The following is a 21,299-nucleotide window of genomic DNA, read 5'->3' on the forward strand; positions in this document are numbered from 1 at the left end:
AATTCTCCCTGTACCACACACTACTCAGCCTCACATGCACACTCCACAGCACGTCCTCGCTTCCAGACGGTAAACAACACTTTCTCTCCCCTTTTTTCTCGTTCTCTCTCGCTCTTTCTCTTCAACGCTCATTCATATCTCACATGAATACTGACGAGTTTAAAATAGGATTTTTCGTGAAATTTTGAATTTATTTCAGCGTTTTAAATTAATCATCAATATTTTTTAATTAAAAATGACTTATCATTATTTTAATTTATAAATTTACTTATTAAATCATAAAGTCATTTATGCAATGAGCAAAGAATGTACTGTGAACCAAGAATATTTTTTTTAATAACAAAATCAAAATTATAAATATTTACAATGAAATATTTTATTGCAAATATTTCAAATTCTTATAAATTATTAAATAAACATTTTTTTGCATACAAATATTTTTTTTGCAATACACCGATCTCAAAAGTATTTAAATTAATTTATTATTTATTTAACAAGTTAATTTTTTTTAATTAATAAAAATATAATTTATCTTATTAAATTTTAGCAATATTCTTATTTTTATAAATATTTAAATTTTACTGTTAATTAAAAAAAAAATTTTCTGCCAATTTTAGCAAGGTAGATGAAAATTCATGCAAATGATTAACAATAAACAGTTAATGAATTTCACTCTCATTAAACTTTAGCATTATTTTTAATTTACAACTATTCTGTTCTAAAAGACACGCATAATTAACTTTTATGAATAACGTAAATAATAATCGCTTTCATGAGAAGGAAAATATTTCTAAATAACTAATGTTACATCATCACAAGTAAAGTTGAAATTTTTTCTCACTGTTTTAAATCCACGTTTAATTATTTTAAAGAATGCAACTGTGCTGAAGAAAACCGTTCTAGTAGACTAGAAACAACTAGCATAGAATATATACGAGGTTTAATGTATTTCAACTCCATCACCTTAACTTATTCAACAGGTAGAATGTGTCGGCACTTTGACTGCAGAACAAAAAATTGTAACAAAGACTCCGCGTGTATGAGAAAACGATGAAAATACATATAGGTAGGTGTTAATTAGAGCGGTGAACCTTCGAACGTATTAACACTACTTTATGTATTTCTTTTTCTGTTATTTTATTCTTTTTACCTCTTCAAAGTTTCTTATCAAGCTAACTAGAGATACCGCTATGAATGTAGACTTGTGTCAATAATAAAAAAAAAATCAATAATCATAATTATTCTAATCATAATGATGTCAATTTTATTTTCGAAATATTTTTAATCATCAATCATTATTGATAACATTGATATCAATATGTAAAATGGAATCCAGAAGCCATAAGTATTTTAAAAAATTACGTCTATTATTAAATTACTGATATTGTAAGATGCGTATTTCCTGATGGCCAGTCATCTAGAAACTATGAATGAGTATCTTTTCCTTCTTTCACATTCCTATTTTTTTATTGCTATTATCCTTACTCCATTATTCTCACCCTCTGAACACTTGGCCGTTACTTCAATTCTTCAAGCAACAAAAAAAAAGTGCTAATTAATAAATAAGATTAAACTTGAGTAGAAAATATATATCCATAATTTATCATAAATTTTTATTATCAATATTTGCAGTAATTTTTATTTTATCATCAATTAACATTACAGCTTTTCAATTAATTAATCCAATTTTTAAATAATTTTATTCATTACTTTATTCAATATTTATTTTTTTATTTGTTAAAAATAATAAAATATCTTCAATTAAATGGGAAGGAATGTATAGGTAATGAAGATCGATAATTGAAATATTAAAGTAGCTGAAGATTGAAATGGTAAAAAGAATAAGTGCGAATGAGGGTTGAGGGAGGGATGGATGGTAGGGAGGGGGGTTGGTGAGAGCAGTGGCGATGTCCTAGCGAAGGTCACGGCCGGGAATGCGGTTTGCGTTCATCGGTCCAAAGTAGCGTGCTTCTCATCTCCTTCTTACCTTGGAGAATTCCATTCTCTCTCTTTCTCATTCTTTCCCTCCTTCACCTCCTCTTCCTTTTCCTCACCTCGCGTTGGCGCAGACTACGAAGGAATGCACCAAATGCACTGACCACCATCTCTCAGTCCTACCTCATCCACTTGTTTACTTCGTCCAAGAGTCTCTTCGGCCGTTCCTCCGCGTTTTTTCTTTTCCTTTTGGCTTCATGGCGTTCTTCTTTCTCTCCATTCCTCTTGATTCCGTCCAGTACAGACAGCTGCAAAATTTTTCATCAAAACTCTGATCAATTCTTTGTCAATAATATCTTGGAAATGTTGGCTTTATTGTAAAAAAAAAAAAAATTATAAAATGACTTATCATTATTTAATTATTTGAGGTTATGCATTTTAAAAGCATTTCTTTTAATCAGTCTAATGTAAATAATTTCTTTTAATAATTTTTTTAAGTTCTAAAATAATGTGGATTTGTTATGGCTAATGATTTCAGAAAATTATAAACATTCTTTATCATCATATTATTCAATTCATGGAAATTATTGTCTTGTAATTATTTTTCTGTTATTAAGATTATTTTTATCTTGACGTTTTCGTTGTATTTCTGAGCTGGCCATCACCCCAAGGCTTTTAGCTATGTTATTAATATTTAACTAAATGTTAAAGCTGTCATTGATAACAGAAATAATCTGATTATTATCATCTAAATTTCTAAATAATTTAAAAATTATCAAATAATTCATCTTCTTAATCATGGATAATTATTTTAAACCGAATTGCGTTTTACAATTTGTTGGAAAAAATTTTTTATTTAAAAATGATGTTTATTAATAAAAAATGACAGCAAAAAATATCACCAAGTATTTATTTTACATTTTTATTTGATGCTAAAATAAAACTCCACTTTCAAAGTCGTATTCTGCAGCTGTAATTATCAGTTTTTGCTAGGCCTTCTTATTCAAAAGCAAATTCTCCGCGTGTTAAAAAAAAAGGGAATATTAAATTATAAAAAAAAAAAATTAAACTGATGTCTTCCGGTCCTGACCCACCCTAAAGATGCGTCGAAAAAAGAGATAGAAAGTAACTAGTGTAACAACTCACATCGCTGCGAAAATGTGTGTAACGAAAGCTAGGTAAGGAGGGTTAGTCTTTCGGACGGAGTAAAAAGCAAGAGAGATAGAGAAAGAGAGTTCGAGAGAGACAGAAGGGGTAGAAATTTGTTGGGGGGTCGTGGACTGGCGTCAGCAGGAAGGTACGGAAGGGTGGTGATACATGTGTGTGTAAGTGTAGATGTATATGTTCAAAGTTGGGACGCAAATCAATACTTCTCTTTCTGGTTGTATTCTCGTGGCAATCGTAGTAGCACATTCTTCGAAAAACGTGTCACCCACCGGCCCCAATAGTTATCTTGCAGCTGCACACGTAGTCGCATATGTCGTGCATCTTAAGCCACCTTTTCCTAATGCAATATTCTAGTTTAGGAATATACTCATTCTAATAATGTACCAAATTTTTCTCCCTTCGTTAATCCTATTTCCCAGTGTCACGTACAATTCATCCTTTCGGAATTATAAATCATTAACTCCCTCACTATATCGACATATAAATCATTTAAATAGTACGTTAGGCATTCACATTCATTTTATTATTATTTATTGCCAACAACCATTAAATTTGCTAAATATATATTCTAGTTCCTAATGTGGAATTTCATTTATTTAACAATAAATTTCAAAAATATTATCTGATCTATTTATGAAGTTTCTGAGAATTCATACTAATGAAGAATTATTACTGCAAAATATTTTTTAAAATCATTTAATATTTCTCCTTAAATAGAATTTAATACAATTTACAATAAATTCCTATTAAAAGTCCAGAGATTGAATTATAAAAAGATCTGAATAGAAATTCAAAAAAAATTCTCAGAATTGCAATAAATAAATTTTATTATTTTTCACATTAAAAAATTTTAATAGATTATTTCTACTGAAAAATAAAAATGTTTTACATAAAAATATTAATTACAGATATAACTTAAAAAATTATGAAATAAAATTAAAAGTAACAACGTGTCTTTTATTTTCTTGATGAAAAGAGGAAAAATAGAATTAAAAAGAAAGGAAAAAAAAAATGAAGTGTATAGTACGTTGCATCGTGTAACATCGTTCAGTCTATCGTGAAGGATCGCGTAGTTAATGGTGGGGGTAGTTCATTCAGTGGCGAGTCCGTAAAAACGATGCGCATGCGCAATACACCAGTTGTCTCGTTTCTCGCGTACACACGCTACTCACGCTGATCCCACACCACGCGGCCACACCGATGTGCCACCGCGTATCGTATACTCTCTCAGTTTCTTTCTGTCTCTCTCTTACCGCTTCCTGCCCGCCGCCCCTGCCACTCGAACGGTTACGCGAGAGTGGACATGCACGTATACAGTCACGTAGGTATTCGAACCCTGCGCTCTGTCGACGAACCTCCTCTCCTGCGCCCCCTCTCACCCTCGTCAGTTGTATACTCCCTTACCCCTCGAGCGTTTTCCCGTCTTGACGCATACACTTGGACAGATGGCGCGGCATCGTTGCTCACCTATACAAGTTACAGTGCAAACGACCGAGTGACTGAACTGCGTACACGACCACACGCCTCGGATATGATGATGTGATCATTACTATCATCATCATGTAAATTATAACAACTCATTACCATTTAATTCACATTTAGCTCTTTTTTTCATCCAATTGATATATATCGAATTAAGATAAATCCAAGCTCAAATGATTGTATAAAATGTAACAACAAAGTTCTTTTAATTATTAATTGAATGGATTAATAATTAATCATAAAGGTGATGCATGTTTATAAAAAAAAAAAAATTGAACAAAGTTGTGATTATTTTGGGTAGTAAATTATTTTAATTTTGTTAAGAGACAAGAAATGATTTAAAAAACTAAATTATTAGTTTTAGAATAATATTATTAGTTTGTTATTGCGGAAATAAATTTTTCCAGAGTAAATAAAAAATTTTTACGACACAGTCAATAGTTTTTTCTTCAGTTGAAGAATAGTGATTTTCTTTTTTTGTAGCCATTAAAGTAGTAATAAATTTTATAAATTAACACTATTAATATCACGGCTTAACAGCTATGTTCAACCTTTCACCTTATGAAATATCAGTAAAAATTTTTCAAACACTTTAAAAATTTTATTATTCAAGTAATTTGAATAATTCCTTTAGCTTATTCAATTTTTTACAGGTAAATTTATTCACTAAAAAAATTCTGAATTTTTTATTCTAGAAAACTATTGCTTGAAAAATGATAAAAAATTAGTTTTAAAAAATATTCAATATATTTCCTGTGAATATTATTATTATTATTAACAATATTAAGATTGTTTACATCGTAAGCAAAAGACCACCCGTTCTACCGCATTAAGAGAACTGCGCATTAAGCCCTCCCTTCCCTCACGAGTGCATTATAGCTTCCAAGAAGTGGCAGCAAGCTCAGTGCGCATAGTAGACCGCCTACGAGACTCTCCACGCGCTTATAAACGCATTCCTCACTCAACGTACACGCGTCTTATGCCCATACACACAATATCACCATCCTGTCCTCCACCAGTGGCTCCCTAACACACTATATAACCGTCTATAGACTTCATGCACACATTTTACTGCTGCATACCCTGTCTACACATTCGCATTTTAGTTATATACCACGGTAGAATGCATTTTGACATAGTAGAGTGTGTATCGGAACAGCGGCGTTGCATTCTCCTGCGGTACATTGACTTTCTGCCGGCCGTTCCTCCTCCCTCCTCATCCCTCTCTATGTCCTCCCCTACCTTTTCTCCCTAAGGTGCAATCGCCTTCTACCACAACACAACATTCCTCCCGGTCCTCAAACTTTTTTCGTCATCAGCAACTGCCATTTAGTCCAAAAAAAAAATGTTTTACTTTGCATTTAGATATTTTTTTTGAGATTGAAAGATTTTTTTAAAATTATTTTTCTTCTAGAATTATCGTGAATAATATTTTGTTATTATTATCATTATGATTTTTTACTTCATCCATAAAATAACAATTTTTATTATTTACTAGGTATTAATGTCTTTTTTTTTTTAATTGTTGTTTATTTATCTAGTGTATTATCTAATCCCTCAAATGCATTTACAACTTGAATATTTTTTTTTCAAGAAATCTGTTGATGATTAATGTTGAAAAAAATGGATAGTTGCAAGAACAATACTAGTCCCTTAGATAAATTCATTAGATAGCTGTAGAGATTATCTAGATAAGTGATTGACAATGTTTAAAATATTTCCTATAACTAAAAATTTTTTTTACTGTACTTTCAACAGTGTAAAATAAATAACTTTTTTATTTTTTAATAATTCACATCATATTTCATAATATCATCTAATTTATTTTCAAATGATTTCAACTCATTTATATTCAATGAAGTTTAACATTGCTAAAAAATTAACGACCACAACATATTTTATTTAGCAGTATTACAGCAGAAAAGTTGAATACACTTATGAAAACCAGAAAAAAAAACAAAATTTTGCAACATTTTTATTATTAATTCAATTTTCAGATGTAGGTCATATCGATACTTGTTCTGTCGTGTAAGTTGCACTAGCTTTGATACCATTCATACCAAGTTTACAAAGTAAACTTACATATTACATTCATCTATCACCAAAGTATCTTTTACCTAACATTTTAAATTCCATGAAAAACTTTAACATGCTTAGAAATTCTCACAAATTCAATCAAAGAAGAAATTAGCAAAATATTTTGTTTGAATTTCACCTCCAACTTCAGAGAATATCAAATGCTGCTTTTGTTAACAGATCATTACTTAAAATTCCAATCTTCTTCATCATATTCTGAGAATCCTTTTAAATTTTCTTTAACTCTAAAAAGCAAAAAAAAATTCATTGGACCCTAAAATAAATGGCATTCACCATAAATAAAAGGTCGAAAGCTTTAAAAATCGACAGACTCTGAAAAAGATTAAGCATAGGCAAATAAGTAAAGAAGAAAAACCCTACTTTTGTATTTTCTGCACGTTCTGTAGCTCTTTCTTACTTTTTCACTTTTAGTACTGAGCCTTATAATAAAGAGAAAGCGCGAGAATTAACGAATTACTTTATTTACTTTAGTCTCAGGACAAGCTGTCACATTGATAAATTTTCAGTTATTTAACCCTGATGTTTTCTTCACTATCTATCTTATTTCTGCGAGTGTATAAGCATCTTGTCGACCTCCTCTCTGAGCTTTAATCCAGAGGTGTATTAGTTCCGGCTAAGCCGATGTCTTTTCCACTTGCACCTGTCCTATCCTTAGGCGGCTTCTATTGATTTATAGTTTTCCAAACGACTATATTCCTCCTTTTCGTGTCCTTATTTTTTTTATTTATCTGCATCCTTAAGTATACATTAGAGCTACAGGTAAGAACTTTTCATACAGTTTGCCATGGAATCTCATGTTGACAGATTGAACAGACTAATGGATGGACAAAGTTGAAAAAATTATCAAAAAATATTGTTTTTGCTTTGTAATATAGATATAACTTTGCTTACTTTTTTTATCACCTTTAACAAACAATCATAAAAATATTTCAGTATTTGCTTAAACAATTTTTTTTATCGAGAAAAAGAAATAACTTTGATGTTTAGCAACAAAAAATGTTGCTTAGTTGAGAATGAATTGCATTTCTCTTTGACAAAGTTTTATAGTAAAATGGAAAACTAAAGTTTGTAGAATTAATTTCAATGGATCACAATTTTTTTTCAATGTTCAATTGTTCACCAGTTGATTGATCTTGAGGTTGATCAGTTCACTTTGTTTCAAGATGTTTCTCTAACATCTTTAACTTAAAAGTTTGCTTCAACTTAGCACTCATTGCCTCTTTAGTTTCACCAATAGTTTTAGAAATATTGGAAAATGTTTTTATCCTATCTTTTACTATTATTTTCTGCAACTGTTGTACTGACGAGTAGATTAATGGATAAAATCTATGACAGATGCGTCAATTATTCTTAAAAATTTGATTGTTTGTTAGAACACCTGGCTTTAGACAGATGAAAGCGATGACTTGTGGAAAAGTATCATTTAGGAGAGAGCTTTTTAGTTACGTCGATTGATATGTTTTAGCTTAATTTACTATTCTTGGTTTAATTCAATTAGTTGATCAGGAAAATAAATAAATTAATGTTTTACATCTGGAGATCACTAAAACGTCCATTTGTTGAACAACTTGATAAAGTTCTGCACAACAATATCATTAATGCTTAGAAAATAACTATTACTCATTAAAATAATCAGCAAAACATTTTTTTTCATCTTTAAAAACATTCGAATATGATTTTTTTTATTTCTTATTAAAAAAATTTTGCTTGAAAAATGTAGACGTATTCAAACTTATCACGATTGTTCCTTAAATATCAAAATCAATAAATAAATTCAATAAAATATTTTATCGCGAATATTTTAAACCCTTTTTTTTTTTTAATTAAATAAATATTATTTTCTTACTGTGGATAAATTTTTGTTCACTCAAACTCCCAAATGTCAACCATCAAACTGTCGTTGGTGATTTTTTTTTAATGAGGTGGTAACATGTAACAGAAGATCCAACTATTTTAATTATTTATAGTGTAACGATAGTTAGCAGCAACCGAGTAGTATCCTAGGGTGGATTAAGGGTCTTCAGGTTTTACAAGGCTTCGATCGAATTTCAAGGAATTATCGATTGGGTCACTAACACAACCCAAAAGCACTATCAATTCTCTTTTTCCCTTCACCCTTAACCTAAATCTCTCTCACACTTTGGCTGAGTTCATAGTTGTTGGTTTATTGTGATGGAGAAACTCAATTAAACTTTCGTACAGAGTTTCCTAGGTAATGCTTTATCCTAAAATAAAAAGGAATATATTTTTATTCAAGTATGTATCTACAAATTTATTGATAAAAACAAGAAGAAATCTCATTTTGGATCAACCGAGTTCTGGTTTACCACTTGAAAAAACAATTAACAGTCTGTTTTCAACGATAAACATTTAATTAGTTTATTTCAATAAATAAAAAATACTTCACATTTTAATAAGTAAAATAAATCCAGCCAAGTCCAAAAGTCTAAAAAATTCAATCACAATTTAACAACAATTGCTTCCTTTTTCATATAAAAAATTTTAAATCTAAGACTAATTATTTCTAAAGCTGTAAAAAGGTTAAATAAATTAAATTATTAATAAAATCACATTTAAAATTATATTGAAACAATTATCATGTGAAAGAGTTAACAAAATGATGCTAAAGTATTTTAGAAATATTTAAAAACAAAAATGACTGAAGCAAGAGTGAAGGTTTTTTTAATTTTCCTTGACATTGATTTAATTTTCTACAGTTATTTTAATTTAAACAGTTGAAAAAAGTACCGCGCACTTTAAGTTGAAGAAGCAAAGGGACACAGAAAAGAAGCGCGACGTTGCGAGAAAGCGGCGCGGCCATGTTTGCGCGGGTATCGTAGGCGTGGCGTCAAGTCATGGAAGCGCGGTAAATTCATCCGCGACTCGTGTTGTTGCGTATCTCCCACCTTCATGATTGACTGACTGTGCAGCAAGACTGATGTCCAATCATATCGCGTCCAAGCTGACTTCTCCCACTCCATCACACCCCTTCTCACATATGTGGAAACACGCCAAGGTGGGGTAAATACTACGCATCTATTTACGTCGTAATTTTTTGGATTTTTCGATCGCCACACCAATCCTTCCGTCGTCCCTTTTTTTGGTCACTACGCACTTTCTTAAGACATTTCAACATGTTTTTCATTTTCTTGGTAAATAAATTTGTATTATTATCAATAAAATTTAACTAAATTTAAGTGTATTATATCTTTTTATAACTAAATATTTTTTATTATTTATTAATATTAATAAACGAAAAAAAAAAACATACCATGGACTTGCCGCCATTTTGAGAAATATTTATCTAGATAATTTCAAGCATTGAAGTTTTTTTTATTATTAATGAATATTATTTATTGGTTTATGAAAGTGAAAAAAATGTTTAATGTTCAGAAATATTATTTAGTGAATTTAACTAATAATTATTTATCATTTTTGTTATAGACAACTTGTTGGACGAATCCTAGTAGAAATATTCCGGAGTGCAGTAGACAACGGAACAGACCTAAATGTTGCGGAAGTGATGCAGCCCGTTCACAAATTAGTCTACGACACAGGTGAGTTTTCTAACGTTTTTTTTCGTTTTTTTTTTTATTTTCCCCCAACCATTTGTTTTAAAAACTCACGAAGAATAGTTAACAAACACCCAACTCGGTGATTTAATCAATAATAATATTCATTAACAACGGAAGTCACGAATACGAGACATAAGTCACCCATTCAAAGCACTAGATACTTGGAAAAAATATAAATAAACATAAAAAATAATGTACTGATTGAGAAAAGAGAAAACAACGTGAAAAATAAAACAAGGATAAAAACTTTCTTTACTTTATTGCTATCATGAATCTTAGCATCCATCTTTAATGAAACTTCGCACTATAGTTGTTCTGAATTCTAGAAAAGTTTTTCATGACTGTTGATATTTTTTATATTACTCAAACTATTTTTCAAACAAGAAAGAATTTTTTTAAATTCTCACATCCTGTTGTATCATTGAAGTGTTGAAGGATTGAAGTAAAATAAAAAACTGTGTCAAATCCTTCACACTAAATAAACTATTTCTACAACTTAATCACGCACTAAAATACACTGCAATCAGGAAAACATCTGGATAATTCACACCATTGCACATAAAACTATTGCAAATCGCCAAAGATGCATAATAAATAATAGAGTTGCATCTGAAAGAAAAATTACTGCACTTTTACCGCACTTGGAAATTGATTGTCTATAAATAGATAAATTTAAAAAAAAAAATTCGTTATTATGCTAGTCTTAAGTTGAGCTTAATTTCAAAGTCTTTATATTAACTTAAGAATTTTATTTTTTTTCTTCATTTACTTTCTTCTTTTAGTTCTATTATACTTGAAAATTTTTTTTTTTTTGTTTTCTAAATGTGTCAAAGTTATTTTATGTTAAAAATAAGTTTGAAAAAAGTCTGTAGAAAAGTTTTAAAATGATGGTGGACTTCTTTACTTCCATTAAAGGCCACGTGTGCCACCGGAAGTTAAGTATAAGTACGTAGATCTTAAGAACAAGACAAAATGGAATACAAGATGAGTATTTTTACCTTAGAAAACCCCCATGATGTTACTGTAAATTATTTTTGCTTTGAATCAAACATGTAATTCTATTGAATTCAATAACAATAAAATACATCAATTTAGTTTCAATAAATAAAAATACATTTTTTTTTACAAAAAAAGGTATCAAAACTGCCCAACAATGATTGCCAGAAATTTCTATTAAATTTAGAAGAATGATTTCTTTAATAAAAGTGAGAAAATATTAATCACAACCTGTATGTTATATATACAGTAAATAACAAACAGTTGAGATAAGTTATTAAAATAGACTGAAGAAAGTAGGGAAGACCATATAGGATCAATAGAAAGCCTATTACGTTGCAATGAACATCCGGAGGACAAAAGGAATTAGGGTTCGAACTGGATGATATTTTTAGTTGACTTCCTATGAAGGAAAAAACGCATCTTTGGTCTTGATGACACGTGCCAGCTTCTATCTAGAGTCAGAAAAAGATACTTGAACGGAAGAAGGAGGAAGATCACCCTCTACATTTCTTCTTGAATATTTTTGGATCCCCTGCGAACGCGAGTGGCATTAACTATTGCCCCTGATGACATTTTATGTGTTGGTGGATCTTCAGCCATTAAACAACCTTTCTTAAAATATTTTCATACATCTCTCAAGCATTAATATCCACTAACAATTGCCCAAAAAAATTCATCCCAATATTTTATTATTTATTAAAATTTTTTTGCATGAAAATCTATCATACGAAGCCATTTTGTTTCATTGGAACTTGAAATATCATGATGGAAAATTTGGGCAAAATAATTGGAAATGAGTCCATCAAGTTGATGCTGATGTTAAAAAATAATTGATTATTAAAGTTGAAAATTAATAAATAAAAAAAATAAATGAGAAATCTTAGGAAAAACATTAATAAATTGATAGAACGTAGAATAATTTTATTTTTAGTCCAAAAGAGGAGTGAACACTCTAGAAGGAGAAAAGAGGAAGTTGAAGATAAGGTCTATGATGATTGATGACCATCGGCTGCAAAGCAGCAGTAACATCACAAGTATATAACAGCAGCAGCTAGCAACTTTTTCCTCCCCTTGAAGAGTATCCTGAAAGCTGCAAGCAGTATGTATGTAATCATCAGGGATGAATTCGACAGCCGTGTTTCGCCCCCAAAAGAATTGAGCACGCGTTCCAATATTTAACCTGGAGCAGATGAGGAAAGCTATAGAAAAGCTAAAAGAGGGAGAGGAAAAAAAGGGAGCGTGAAAAAAGCGGGAAGAAATGCTTTTACAGCACGTGTGCCACGTCAAGCGTCTGAAGGGATGAAGAAACAGTAAATTTTCCTGAAAATTATGGCCTAAGCTTTTCAGTCCTGTCATGTCTGTTCCTCCAACATAAATAATGGTGGGGATAGGACCCTTTTCCAGGCCCAAACGCCTCCGGCAACCAAAGGTGCAACATTTTCCACTGCAGATGCAAATGGTTAGTTGCACCCACGCCATCAACCGCATCGGACGCTTTTCTAGCATTTCCTCCAAGTGTTGAGTTTGCTATTATTATTCTAACATGGGTCGATTAATCAGAATCTTGAAGAAGTGTGAGATGTTTATTGAGTACTGGGATTACGCGAAGAAAATGTATATTTGTTTGAAATTAAAACGGAAAGAACGACGGCGAAAGAATAGCCATGGGATAAGGTTCTGAAAAGTTATTTCCGGTCGACAAACGCTGACCGTTTGGGTGTTGTTCAAAAGGTACTTGAAATATTTCGGTAAACTACAAAAACGTTTGAGTAATGTGTTTTTCGAAATTATTTAATTTAGATATATAAACTAAATATTTTGTTGATAAGTAATACATATTTTTAAATTTATTTTGTCCCAAACTTTCTAATCTTATGAAAATATCAGTGCGGTTTCATGAATTTTGAAAGTTTGAATATCATAAAACTTGGTTTTCGTGGAAATGAAAAACTTTATGTGATTATATTTCTTGTTGAAAATACATTTGTATTGATATATCTGATCTAGATATTATTGTTTTTATTTTTAAGAATCATTAACGTTAAATTATTTGGTGATAAAATAACCATTAATGCGATTTTCATATTTTGGAATAATAGAATAACTAAAACTTACATTATTTGAAAGTTTTCTTGCCAAAGAAATGCATTAAAGTTGAATTAGTAAACAATAATATATACTTCAAAACTTGGAAGAAAAATAGGAAAATATTCAAAAATTCATTTTGTTTTCCATATTTTTGAATTTCTATACAAGAAAAAAAATAGTTTTGAATAATATTGAATGCTTTCTTTTCTGTTTCTGGAAAAATAGACGCCAACGTCAGGCTAGAACTAGTCGAACAGCTACCCCATGTTGCTATGATATGCCAAGAAGCGCCAGAGAGGTTCGGAGATGTTCTTTCCAACCATCTTATTCACATTATTGTCAGTTTCCACCATGACGCTGATCAACAGGTAATTTAATTTTTTTTTTTTCTCATTAAAAAAAGTTTATAAAAAAATTGAAAATTATTTTTTTTTTCTAAAACATTAACTTGCAAATTAATTTTTGGCATAATAATCTAACTTTGTATTTGATATGAATTCTACTTATTTAATCTATAATGATAGATTGATGAATTAATTATAAAAAATGTCACCAGGTAAGACAATCAACACATGCAGCTCTGTTGGCACTCATAGAACGTGGCCTTCTCGTTAAAGAATCGATCGAGAATGTGGTTGCTCCAACACTCCTTATGATGACTCAGGACCCTTCGAAGCTGGAGTACTTCAATTTTGCTTTGGATGTAAGTGTTAATTGAAGCTTCCCAGACGTTTAAAAATTTATTTATAAGTAGTTTCTATTGCTTATTAAATTTATTATAATAATTTTATTCATTTTTAAAAAGTCATGAAAGCAAATTCCGTGTGAAAGACATGGGTAGTGAGATGTTCTTGCGTCTATTCGCGTCTCACTACCTTGTCTTTCATGTGGCGTTTGTTAGTAGCACCATAAAAATAGTTTTTGTTATTAAAAAATTGATGAATAAAAGAGATTAACATTTAATGAATTTTAGAAGTGTTGAAGCACAAAAAAAAGTGATTGTACGTGTTCTGAAAATATTGATAAAAGTAATGAATACTCGCAAAAGGGCATGCTTTTACCGTCAAAGCCGGTTTGTTATAGAGATCGACTATCACAGCCAGCTTTGATGAGCAAAATTGTGTCCGACTTCATCTAGGAAAAGCGGAAGAGATTCAGATTGAAGGTAGGATATCTATTTTATCAAGAAAAAATACAATAGTCATCAGTGAATAAAAAAATAAAAAGAACAAGAATAACAAAAACAAAATTAATAAAAGCTTTTTCCAGGAGTTTTAATTGTAAACCATTTGTGGTCCGGTACATCAAATTGGTTGTGGAATGTTTCGAGTCATATCACAGCCACTTTGATGAGGTCGGCTCGCAGAATCGATCATCAATAGATTCCATCAATAGTTTTTATAAATAAAAAAAATATAATATAAAAATCATATAATAATCGATTATTTAAATTATTGTGATAGATAGATTATTTTATTTTTTTAAAAATTGGAAATGAAAACAATTGTCTTAAATTAAGTTTTGTAATGTTTATTTTATAATTCAAGAAAACTATCTTTAAAAGAGAGAGGGTAGACGAAACGCGATCCAATCGTCAAATTGGTTGTGACGTGTTGTTATTAAATTATTTCATATCACAGCCATTTTTGACAAGTTGGATCGGTGTTTTTATCAACAGCTACGTATCATTTAAATAAGTTTAAAATAAAATAATGTAAAAGATATGTGTTTTTAATTGAAGAAGACTGAAACTAATGAATTTTTCTAATATCGAAGAAGACATGGGCAGCAGCTTTTATCAAGAAGTGAATGATGACTGCATCGCTCACAGAGTGGCTGTTGTATGTCAAATATAAGATCATATCACAGCCAGCTTTGATGAGCGTTGCGGCACTCAAAATCCGAGAAAATCAACGAAAAAATGAATGGTGAAAATTTGTATGTATTTATTAAATGTGAAAATAAGAAAAATGATGGAAGAAGATGAAGTACAGAAGTTGAAAGAGAATTAAAATCCAAAGTTAATTATTTGAAGAACTTTTTTTTTACATTTCTTCACTTTGTTGGGGAATTCATCCTGATTACTACTTCTTCCCAATACGGTAATCAGCAGCGGTGAATGACCTTGTGGTATCTCCTTGTCTTACTGTTTTACTCTTCAAGGCCCTAACCAGCTTGAAGACTTCTTACTCCTCACTTCCCTCGATACTGAATTGCAAACCCTTACCTAGACTACGAGTAAACTCTTGCTCTTCAACTTATAACACATATCTAGATAGATTTCCTTGGAAACGACCTTCCTCACATACCCACGTCATGGAGTTCCCACGATATTCTGCCACTGGATACAGCTGGATTCTCTTCTTCATCTAAAGCATTTTTTGATGCAAAGAATCATCGACTGTTTTGCCTATCAGAGTGGTTGTGATGTGGTGAACTTTACGCATATCACAGCCAGCTTTGATAAGCGAAACGGAACGATAAGAATCAGCTATTGCACTTTATCTATTATGCTTATTTCCTGCTTTTATTATAGATCCTTATATTTTAAGCTTTCTACGAAAGTTATTTCTATCATTCAAATGATTATTATTACAGATAAAAGTAATATAGTAACGTATTTATCTCGAAACTTGTCTTTATGTTTTCTTATTGATTAAATTAGTATTCTAGAGGCTTACTAATGTGTTTTATAATATTATTATAAGAATTGTTGATGAAAATGATGTTGGAATGAATGATTAAGTTTATGATGCTATTCTTCAGGGTATGAGCAAAGTGGCGCCACTACTGGATCCAAAAACAGCCGAGAGACTTTTTTTGGGAAGGTATCTGTCGCTCTGCTGCGATGTCAACTTTTTTATAAGGAAACTCTGCGCAATAAACTTTGGAGAATTTTCGGCAGCTATGACTAAAGAAACAATGTATGAAAAATTAGTAAGTGTTTATTTAAGTTTTGATATTACTTATAAAATGATATGTAATAAATAAAATTCTTTTGTTTATTAACAAAAATATATTTTAATTGTATAGCTTCCAATGTACATAAAGTTGTGCAATGACAAAATCTGGACAGTGAGAAAGTCGTGTGCTGAAGTAATGGTTTCAGTTGCATGTTGTGTATCCTTGGAGCATCGTCGAACAACATTAGCCCAAATTCTCGCGAATTATCTTGAAGACGAATCCAAGTGGGTTAGACTATCGGCATACCAAATACTCGGACCATTTATCTCCACGTTTGCCAAACGTTTTACAGGCTTTGCTTATAATCAGTATGGAGAACTTGTGCTCACAGATCAACATGGTACTGAGCTCAGGTATAACATGTATGTATTGGCATGATGTATTTTTTATTTTCCTTAACATTAAAAAATTTATTAAGCTGATTAATACATTCATTTAACTTTGCAATGACTTTAAATAAATTTTTTTTTTGCCAATAATTTCAACATATCAATTTGATTTTATTTTTAAACATAAAAAATTTTGCTTCTTGTTAAAATCAATTATTTTATTACTAGTAAAATATAGGATCTGAAAGAAAAAATTCATTCTAACTAGATTTTTTGTATTCTAGGATATCGGTTGCAGAATCAGCATCGCCACTGGCATTATGCAGAATGGTAGTGCCGGATGATCCTGAATGTGCGGATTCTGATGCAATGGTGTTTGGTCTTGCAACAAAAGTAAAAGACGAAGACAAAAAAGAAAGGAAAGAAAAACGAGACAGAAGAGAAAAGAGTTCTGGTGAAACAAATAAAGAAAATGTGCCTCTAAATCGTACAACTTCATGGTGTGATTCAACTGAGACTGACGACTCATCTACTGAAGATTATCATCAATTCAATTCATTCCTTTACTATTACATTTCACCTGACTTACCTCTAGATAATGATCTCATAGAATCAATTAAAAACGATTCCAAGACGTCAGATGCATCTGGAAGCACTGAAAAATCTATTAACGGTGATCAGAATCATGATTCAGAAATCACAGTACCATTAATAGTTGTTTCTAATTCTGAACAACGAAATAAAGTATCTTCAAGAACTGAGGAGACTACGGAACAGAGCTTGAAATCTAGTGATGTGGACCAAAAGTGTAGTGAAAGTGAAGACAGTCATATAAGAAATCAAGAAAACATTGACGGAGATGAGTCAATCAATAGTCAAAATTGTTCAACATCAGAAGCATGGAATCATTTGAATGACACAGTTAATGTTTCAAGTCTCTCATCAGATCCAGATAATTCTACAAGTTTAAATACTACTATAGTCACACAATCAATTGATGAAAATGGTCAAACAATTGTACCCCAAATTCTTATAAATTTCTTTGTATCTATGGCAGATCCTTCAGCATGTTGGGATTTAACATGGGGTAGTATAGAAATTCCTCGATATTGTGCATTTTATTTTCCAGCAGTTGTATTAACTCTTGGTAAAGAAAATTGGCCGATGCTGAAGACTGCTTATAAATATTTATCGGACGCTAGAGAGTACAAAGTAAGAAGGACAATGGCTTCAAGTATTCACGAAGTTGCTATGATTCTTGGTGAAGAATTATCAGCTCAGGATCTGTTGCCTATTTACGATGGATTTATTAAAGATCTTGATGAAGTTAGAATTGGTGCTTTAAAACATTTGGCCACGTTTTTAATGGTTTTAAAGCCAGAAGATCGATGTCAATTCTTACCCCGACTTGAAGCATTCCTTTCGATGGATAACGAGTGGAATTGGAGATTCAGAAAGGAAGTGGCATGTAAATTACTTGAAACTATTCCTCTTTATGGTACTTCTGATGTTTCTAAGCACATTGTACCACTTTCATTTACCCTTCTTTGCGATAAAGTAGCAGCTGTTCGACACGTGGCTTTGAACCTCGTGACTCAAATCTTTTCTTATTTATCTAACGATGAAGAGCTTAGTACTGCCATAATTAAAAAACTCAGGTTGTTGTTGGTATTTAACGAAAGCCGATGGAATTTTAGACAAACATTTGCACTGTTATGTGCATCGTTGATAACTAAAGAAGCGATAAGTGGTGAAAAATTTGCAAAAACACTGCTTCCAGAACTGTTAGAATATTCAAAGGATGCTGTTCCGAATGTTAGACTTGTTGTAGTCAGGACTTTAACAACGCAAGTTGTTAATATTAGGAATTGTCTGAGTGAAGAACAAATAGAAAAAATAAATAATGTTATTAAAATGATGAAACATGATCCTGATAGAGATGTTAGAGCTATTGCTGGTGGAATTGTTGGAAAATACCGTGGCTTTAAATAGCCCGACATGATGTTGATGATTTTGAGATAAAAGTGAAATTGAAACTAGCATAAATTTTTTTTAACAAATAAATTCAAGCTCAAATTAAAAAAAAAAATATTAGGTGATATTTTTCCGAATCGTCCAAGATTTTTTAGTGCTGCAATTTTGTACTGCCTATTAATAAAGCAAAATATATTTGATTTACAAAAAAACACGTTATTGATAAATAATTTAATGAAATAAAATGAATAGAAAGTAAAATAAGATTAAATGAGATTGTAGACCTTTTTTCAATGCAATAATTAATTAATAACTAAATAATTGAAAATTTTTATAAGCTTTCTATAGGTAGACAAACTTTTGCCATTTTTGCGCAGTTTTTATGTTTAACAAGTTAGATATGAAAAAAATGGATCTACTTAATTGATCGACTGTGTTACAATTCGACGGGTCGAATTTCACAGAATATTCGTAAATAAAAAGTTTACAGAATTTATCTGATAGTAAGAAAAAATAATAAATTAAATAAACAAGTAACGAAAGGAACAAATAAACTGTTAACTTCTGGCATTTTTATAAAGTGATTGAATATCTATTTTTTATTCTCATTTTTTAATCTCAAAATTTTTTTTTTTTACTGATAATCAATTTTGTAATAACTGATAGGAAAATTATGAATATATAAATAACGAGTGTAATGAGATGAGGAGAAAATGCAATTGTAAATTTTCTCAAGTTTGTAAAGTAATAGTGCTGCAATTTTGTAAAATATAAAAGAAACAATTAACAATTAAGAACGTGAAGTAGTTCTGAAGAAATAAACGTAAATATAATTATTTTACACTTAGCGTTTAAGTCTAATAGCTATTTTTGTTTTACACTTTGTTTTGTCAAAAGGCACTCGTTAATTGTGAATATTCTGTGACGTTATTGAAAATAATTATTGTTTAAATAAAAAATGTGTATAAAACAAAATGTAATTGGTGATTCAAACGAAAAAAAGTCAATAAAATGATTAAAACAAATATGCATGTGTTTTATTTATTTAAACTAAATTAAAAAATGATTTATTTAGTATTTGTAAATTTATTCATCGAAAGAAGCTTATATATAAATCAATATTAATAATAAAATAATTCTACAATAATGATACTCATAATAATATTCAAATGAAAGTTGACGATAGTTTCTTTTCCTGCATCTTTGGAAATTCTTAATCATATCTTCAAAAGTATTCTATCAATCATTCTTTTCCATAAGTAACTGAGCAATTCCTTAATTCAGTTTATTTGTGTGTTTTTTACCTTTTTTCCTTTTGATTTTTTTATTTCTTTTTTATGTATTTTATGAGCCCATTTGATGAATTAATTAAATCTCTTATTGTCTATTATAAAAAAATATTCAATTGAAATAAATATATTAGTGTAATTAAAAATCTATCTTCAAATAATTCAATTAATTATCTTAATGAAAGAAAACTTTCTTTTATTTAAGAAGTAAGGAGTATAAATCAAACTTGTTCTAATAAAAAAAAAAACTCAAGATTACTCTAAAAAAAAAATTAATCTAACTAGCCATACTTACCCTTAAGAAATAGAATTATCTTTAGAGTGAACATTCGTAGATAACTTATGAGGATTTCGTTTTATTCGATGCTTTTTGATAGATTCTCCTAAATGATCAATCTAAGAGAAAAAATCAAATGGATTAGCTAATTGAAATTAATCTTAAGACTTTTCAATTGACTTAAGTTTTATATAATTCTGTAAACCTTCGAAATGAGATTTTCAGCAAGATTTTTAATCTCTTCAAGGGATGATGAAGACTTTAAACTTCCATATAAATCATTAGTCTCCCTTACATTATGTCTTCGTTCTCTACTAATTCTGTTCTTATTTTTTTTTAAATTCTTCATATTCTTCAAGTTCCTTTTGTTTTTTCTTTGATGCTGACGATTTTTTAAACCCCTTGAAGATTTATTTTTCTTTTCTGGAATACTTTTTTTTTCAACTATTTTTTTCTCTTTTTCTTTATTCGGTTTCTCCTTTATTACCTTGCTTTTCGAATTTTTTGCATGTCTTTGTATTAAATCAATTTTCAAAGAGTCTTTATGACTTTTTTTATTTTTCGAATGGTTATTTTTATAATTTGAAACTCCTTTTTTACTTCTGTGATTGTTATCATAATTCTGAATTTTAAGTTCATCAGGATCTCTATCACGCTTTGGTCTGTGCTTATTTCTATTTGTTAATAAATTTTGATGGACATCACGTTTTTTTACGTCTTCTGGATTTTGTATGTTTTTTTCATCATTGTCTGTCTCTTTAGTATCAATATCTAGCGTTTCTTCAGCTTCTGATGGTCCTGCAAAAGATTCTGCTAAATTTTGTAGGTATTCAGATGACATAGATGGAGAAGAACCTTGCTTGAACTTGGAATTGTCTCGTTTTACACGAATATGATTTGGAGATTCTTCTTCAAGATTATTCAAAATTTGTTGAATATTTTCATTTAGAAAGTTTCTATTGGAATTTTTTGCAGGCCCTAAACTTTTCTCTATTCTTTCTACATGTACATCCTGTGGAAAGCGACCAAAAATTTTCTCAAGGTCTTCTAAATAATTTTCTCTTTTACTTTCACTTTTCCAAGGTTTTTCATGGTACATTTGACGTAAAAAAGGAATATCCCT

General features: G+C 30.2%; 1 protein-coding gene and 1 long non-coding RNA gene across 4 annotated transcripts in view; one reads left to right on the forward strand and one right to left on the reverse strand.

The window, feature by feature from the left end:
* LOC118072107 (serine/threonine-protein phosphatase 4 regulatory subunit 1-like) overlaps positions 1-18,725 on the forward strand; it is an 81,241-nt gene extending 62,516 nt beyond the window's left edge. For all 3 annotated transcript variants that reach the window (XM_035091721.1, XM_035091723.1, XM_035091722.1), the window contains 6 exons: positions 10,126-10,238; positions 13,569-13,711; positions 13,900-14,046; positions 16,110-16,280; positions 16,377-16,669; positions 16,921-18,725. In XM_035091721.1, the coding sequence (XP_034947612.1) occupies positions 10,126-10,238; positions 13,569-13,711; positions 13,900-14,046; positions 16,110-16,280; positions 16,377-16,669; positions 16,921-18,628 (2,575 nt within the window). In that variant the 3' untranslated portion in view covers positions 18,629-18,725. The remainder of the gene's footprint in view (positions 1-10,125; positions 10,239-13,568; positions 13,712-13,899; positions 14,047-16,109; positions 16,281-16,376; positions 16,670-16,920) is intronic.
* A 1,049-nt stretch (positions 18,726-19,774) lies between these two features.
* On the reverse strand, positions 19,775-20,610 carry LOC118071771 (uncharacterized). Its single transcript, XR_004690938.1, has 3 exons — positions 20,382-20,610; positions 20,195-20,295; positions 19,775-19,994 (listed from the first exon to the last, which is right to left on the reverse strand). It is a non-coding gene; the product is annotated as an uncharacterized lncRNA (long non-coding RNA).
* Between the last annotated feature and the right edge of the window lie 689 nt (positions 20,611-21,299).

This window comes from Chelonus insularis, unplaced genomic scaffold (assembly GCF_013357705.1).
Source record: "Chelonus insularis isolate UGA/USDA-ARS -01 unplaced genomic scaffold, ASM1335770v1 contig_88_pilon, whole genome shotgun sequence".
In the NCBI taxonomy this organism is placed as follows: domain Eukaryota; kingdom Metazoa; phylum Arthropoda; class Insecta; order Hymenoptera; family Braconidae; genus Chelonus; species Chelonus insularis.